Genomic DNA, 6,000 nt, shown 5'->3' with positions numbered 1-6,000 from the left:
CCGAAACACAGACTCATATCACTAACGTAGATTTGCAGTGGGATTTGGGAAAATATACTCTGTTCGGATATTATTAATGACCTCAAATGTAACGGGCAGCACCGATTCAGTAAATATTGTTCTTGCAAAACACAGCTGGCTCTTTATGCGCACTAAGCAGTGAGTGTTATCGTCAGGAGATCTCAGATTAACTCCATATTTGTAGATCTGCAGAAGGCTTTTGACATCATTCATCACAAGCAACTTTTAATGAAGTTGCGTGGCTTTGGAGTATCCCTACGGTTGAGCGACTGGATTCGAGATTTAATCTCAGAAAGGCCACAGTAAGTAGTAATCCACGGAAAATCATCAAGTAGAACAGAAGTGATATCCGGCGTTCCGCTAGGAAGCCTTATAGCTCTTTTCTGTTCCTAACTCGCTTGAACGATTTTGGAGACAATCTGCGCAACCCTCTCAGTTTGTTCACATTTACCGTCCACTAGAGCCATCAGAAGGTCAAACCCAGTTGCAAAATGGCTTAGACGCGGTATCTTCATGGTGCGAAATAAGGAAAAAGTAGCAAAGGAATCCTTTAAATTTCGGTTACACGATAAATCAAACAAATTCAAAGGAAGTAAATTCGACTAAATATCTAGGAATAATGACGAACAAGTTAAATTTGAACGATCATATAGGTAATTCTGTGCAGAAGACAAACCAAGGACTACGTTTTATTGGCATAACGCTTGGAAGAGGTAACAGTTCTAGTAAAGAGACTGTCTATACAACCTTTGTTCATCTTCTGCTACAGTATTTTTGTGCTGTGTGGGATCCTTACCAGATGAGATTGACTGAGGACATCGAAAAAGTTCAGAGAATTGCAATCGTTTTGTATTATTGCGAAATAGAGGAGAGGGCGTCACGTACATGATACTCGGATTATTTAAAATTTCAAACGAAACAGTTGTCTGCTCTAATAATTCTGTGTTTCATTCCACGACGCGTTTCGGGAGTTTACACTTTCATCTTCTGGTGGAACAATGTTGTTGTTATTGTCGTGATGGTCTTCAGTCCACAGACTGGTTTAATGCAGCTTGTCATGCTACTCTATCTACGAGTAACTACTGCAACATACGTCCTTCTGAATCTACTTACTGCATTCATTACTTGGTCTCACATACGTTTATCCCCCCCCCCCCCCTCCCCCAACCACGCTTCCCTCCAGTACTGAATTGGTGGTCCCTTGATGTCTCAGAACGTGTCCTACTAACCGATCCCTTTTTCTGGTCAAGTTCTGCCATAAATTTCTCTTCTCCCCAGTTCTATTCAGTACCTCCCCATTAGTTACGTGATCTACCCACGCAATCTTCAGCATTCTTCTGTAGCACCACATTTGAAAAGCTTCTATTCTCTTCTTGCCTAAACTGTTTATCGGCGAGGTTTCACTTCCATACATGGCTACACTCCACACTAATACTGTCAGGACAGACTTCTTGAAACTTGAATCTATACTCGATGTTAACAAATTTATTTTCTTCAGAAACGCTTTTCTTGTCACTGACAATGTACATTCTGTATTCGCTCAACATCGGCCATCGTTATTTTTCTGCCCAAATAGCAAAAGTCGACTACAACTCTTAAGTGTTTCGTTTCCGAATCTAATTCCCTCAGCATCACCTGATTTAATTCGACTGAATTCTATTATGCTCTCCTGTCGAAGTGGCCGTGCGGTTCTAGGCGCTGCAGTCCGGAACCGCAAGACCGCTACGGTCGCGGGTTCGAATCCTGCCTCGGTCATGGATGTGTGTGATGTCCTTAGGTTAGTTAGGTTTAACTAGTTCCAAGTTCTAGGGGACTAATGACCTCAGAAGTTGAGCTCCATAGTGTTCAGAGCCATTTGAACCATTTCTATTATGCTCGTTATGCTTTTGTTGATGTGTTCATCTTATATCCACCTTTCAGGACGCTGTCCATGCCGTTCAACTGCTCTTGCGACTTCTTTGCTGTCTCTGACAGAATTCCAATATCATCGCAAACCTCAAAGTTATTTGTTCTCCCTGAGCTTTAATTCCTACTCCAAATTTTTCTTTGGTTTCCTCTACTGCTTGTTCAATGTACGGATTGAATAACATCGAGGACAGGCTACAACCATGTCTCACTCCCTTCTCAATCATTGCTCGCTTTTTAAGCCCCTCGACTCATATAAGTGCCATCTGATTCATGTACAAGTTGTAAATAGCCTTTCGCTCCCTGTATTTTACCCCTGCTACCTTCAGAATTTTAAAGGGAGTGTTTCAATCAACATCGTCACAAGCCTACTCTAAGTCTACAAATGCTCCCTTTAGTTGTCCTATCTTCTGCACTGTCAGTAGTGGCTCGCGTGCGCCCACATTTCTTGGTAATCCAAAATGATCAGTTTCGATCTGATGTCAACTATTTATTTAGTATTCTGTTAGATAACATGAGTATCCTCGATTTAAAAGTATCAGACACCCATGTACAAAAGAGTTTGAAACATATGATTTCTTTATAGATGAGTTAAGGGGGGTTAGGACTTCAAACTGGCCTACCTGGAGCAGGAGAGGCACCACAGGACATTTTAATTTCCACTGTCTATACTTTTACAAAGAAATTGTCAGAATGACCAGGAAGGATTCAGGATTCACCCTCATAGCAGTGGAAGTTCGAAAACATAACAAAATATTTTTTTTGCATGTGAAGTTCCATCGTTTTTTCACTTTCTATTGGCTGCACTTGTTGCTGTAGATACAATTTTCTTCATAAGTAAGAGAGATTTTTCGATGAATTTTGCACAGCTAGAAAACCATACTTACAGGTGTATGACACTCTAGAATTTATTTAATTTATGAAAAAATGAATGAGCTGTTACATTTCAAACGTCATGTTTAGAAAAAAACTCAAATTTTATAGTTTCTTATCTCTAGTTTTATCACAGTTTTTAATAGATCTGGAAAATTCTAGAGAGTTTTGCTTTAAGGAGTTTGTGTTTAATGAACATACCAGGTTCGAGAGTAGTAAGATATTTGTTTTGGGTGTTACATGTACCTAAGTACAGATATTTGAATTTTGCGGAAAATGGCCGTTCAAGTTTCTGCTTGTATTTGGCATTCTTTTAGAACTGTCCAGCACCATAAGCTGGTTCTTTTTCATTTTCTAAATCAGTTTTCTTCCTTTTCACATTCCTGTGATGCACTCTTCTTGATTATATCACCTCCAAAAGTGGTTTATCTGCTTTCACTTCACGACACAAAGCTTTGATGCAATTCACTGTCGGCTTAATTCTCATTTTCTCTAAAACATATTTCCCACTTTGCTCACCATCATTAAAACATGAAACTGCATCATAAACACCAATAGTAAGTCCATTTCTTCCCACAAAAATGGTTTTTGGCAATATTTCCCATACAAATTAGTTAAAACTTTCATTTGGGTTTCGGGCGCCGCCATGAAGTTTTCATTTGCAAGGTCCCTGGCTTCCATGACAGCAGTTCCTCTCATGATATTCTTCACTTACGTATGACAGAAGAATGATGTCCAGAGGGGTATGGCGCTGCGTCTTGGTACACTTAAGACCAAATAACGTTCTTTTCTAATCTTTCAAATACATATGTTTTATACATCGATCTATTCAGGTAGATGTGCGCTACAAAATAGGCACATTTTTGAAAAATGGATTTTTTAAACATTTTGACGTCCTACCCCCCTTTATGCGTTTAATATTTTACTATAATGATGTAGCACGTTTATGACTGGACGCGCTAAACCTTATTTGTGTTCTTTTTATTAGTATCGAATCATCCCCTGGATGAGTATAGTCTAGGTAATTTGTGCTCCATTTTAAGGAAACCTAGTTTTTCACACATAACAATGTTTATGATGTATCTCCTGAACTGTGCGTCGTACAGTGATCTTATTTTGCATGTAATTCAGTGGTGTATGTGGATACTACTTGCGAAATTGATTGCGAGTAGAGTTGATAGTAAATAAGTAATAAATTATAACGTCATGTCTTATGTTGAAGTTTTATTAAATGAGCAGCGAAAATTTAGTGAGACAAAAAAGTTTTTAGATTGTACGTAAAGTTCTCTCATTGTCAGATACTGGTTTGTGTGATTTCCACACGGCGAGTTGCGCTGCTTCAAGGCACAAACACGGTTTCTAACTTTAATACTTGGCGTATTATGTTAACCCTGCAATGCAAGATTATAACTCTTAATCAGTAGGTTAAGTAACGTTTTAAAATTTTGAAGCCGATCAATAATACAAATATGAAATATTGATAAACAAATTTCCGTCAGAAGGGTAGCCTGCAAAAGGGATTGGATGAACGGTTTAGCAGATTGGTAATATGGACAAGTGGCATGTAATAGCGAGAGCACAAGACTTAACACCTTAGTCTACTGTTTCTTATCGATTATCTTGCTTCAATATCTCGATCTGTTTCGTGTTTTCATAACATAACTTCCTTGTAAGTTAGAAGAACACAGATGGCAATTTGTGGGGCACTTAAAATACGCTGGAGTCACACACAAGTTAAAAGTTGGATACAGTATAAAACACACAGAACAAGAGGCACTTAAAAAAAGCACTGTAAACAACGGAGCACACATGAACAATAAAAACCGCTGGTAGGGACCTGCTAAGGGATGGGACGCCTGAGAGGAGGGGAGGAAGGTGCAAGGGGGCTGGAGGGGGTTAGAGGAAGAGGAAAAAGGGGCTGGGGGCGCACAAAGCGGCAGGAGATGGGTGGGGTGGGATAGGAAATGCGAAGGCCAGGCAGAAGGGAGCACGGAGACACAGAATGGAGCTTGGGAAAGGGAGGTGGGTGTACGAGGGAGGAAAGACGCTCAGGGTAAAGGAAGGAAGGAGGGACGGAGGCCTGGGGAGTAAGTGGGGGGAAGGTGGGGTTAGAGTTGGTAGGAGGGGTAGAGATGAGGGCGAAGCTCATCATATGGGAGGTATAGGTGCTGGAAATTGCACTGGGAAAGAAAGTGGAGGTGAGGAGATGGAGAGGGGGCGGGAAACAACGGTAAAGGCACGTAAACAAGCACGGGGTGGGGAGGAGAGAAGATACCAGGGGCTGTGGGGGATCGAGTCTGTGGACGATGTACAGGGTGTCGATGTGTTCAAGGAAATGAATGAGATGGGGAAGGGGATGAGGTCATAGAAGGGATAGAAAGCGGGTATGCGGAAGGTGAGGTGGGCTGTGTGGCATGCTAGGCTATGGAGGGCTTTGTAGAATCTGGGAGGGAGTGTAAATCCAAGTGACACTGTCGTAAAAAAGGATGGCGAGGATCAAGGATTTGTAGGTGTGGAGGATGGTGGAAGGATGCAGTCCCCATGTCCGCTCAGATAGTAGTTTCAGGAGGCAGAGTCTGTTGTGGGCTTTGCATTGGATTGTAAGGAGATGGGGAGTCAAAGTGAGGTGATGGTCGAGGGTGAGGCCAAGGTATTTCAGGGTAGGAGTGAGGTGGATAGGATGAACATAAATGGTGAGGTAAAAATCGCAGAGCCGGAAGGAGTGGGTGGTATGACCTATCATGATTGCCTGGCTCTTGGAAGGGTTGATACGAAGGAGCCACTGGTTGCACCAGGTGGTCAACTGGTTGAGGTGGGGGAAGGGTACGATGGGACTGTTGAAGGGTAGGATAAAGGACCAGGAAGGCGGTGTCATCAGCAAATTGGAGGAAGTGAACAGGCGGGGGAGGTTTGGGCATATCGGCAGTGTACAGGAGATAGAGGAGAGGGGAAAGGATGGCGCCCTGGGGCACGCCGGCATTGGGATAGAAAGTATGCAAGTTGCAATTGTGGACAGATGACGTAGGAGGGATGATGGGAGAGGAAGGAAGCAATGCAACAGATGATGTGGACAGCATAGGTCTGGAGTTTGAAGAGGAGCCCAGGATGCTAGACATGTTTGTAGGCATTCTGGAGGTCGAGGTATCAGAGCGACAGGAGTTTAGTTGGAGAGAAAAATGAGCTGGTGGTCGGCTGAGAAGG

At 42.2% G+C, this 6,000-nt stretch overlaps 1 protein-coding gene across 1 annotated transcript in view; it reads left to right on the top strand.

Annotated features, from left to right (window-relative positions):
* Positions 1-3,445: 3,445 nt before the first annotated feature.
* LOC124550819 (serine/arginine repetitive matrix protein 1-like) overlaps positions 3,446-6,000 on the top strand; it is a 173,625-nt gene continuing 171,070 nt past the window's right edge. Inside the window, exon 1 of the mRNA XM_047125545.1 lies at positions 3,446-3,514. Within this exon, the coding sequence (XP_046981501.1) occupies positions 3,446-3,514 (69 nt within the window). The remainder of the gene's footprint in view (positions 3,515-6,000) is intronic.

Source organism: Schistocerca americana, chromosome 9 (assembly GCF_021461395.2).
Source record: "Schistocerca americana isolate TAMUIC-IGC-003095 chromosome 9, iqSchAmer2.1, whole genome shotgun sequence".
Taxonomy (NCBI): domain Eukaryota; kingdom Metazoa; phylum Arthropoda; class Insecta; order Orthoptera; family Acrididae; genus Schistocerca; species Schistocerca americana.
The sequence above is the reverse complement of the archived record's forward strand: the minus strand, read 5'-3'. Positions and strand labels throughout refer to the sequence as shown.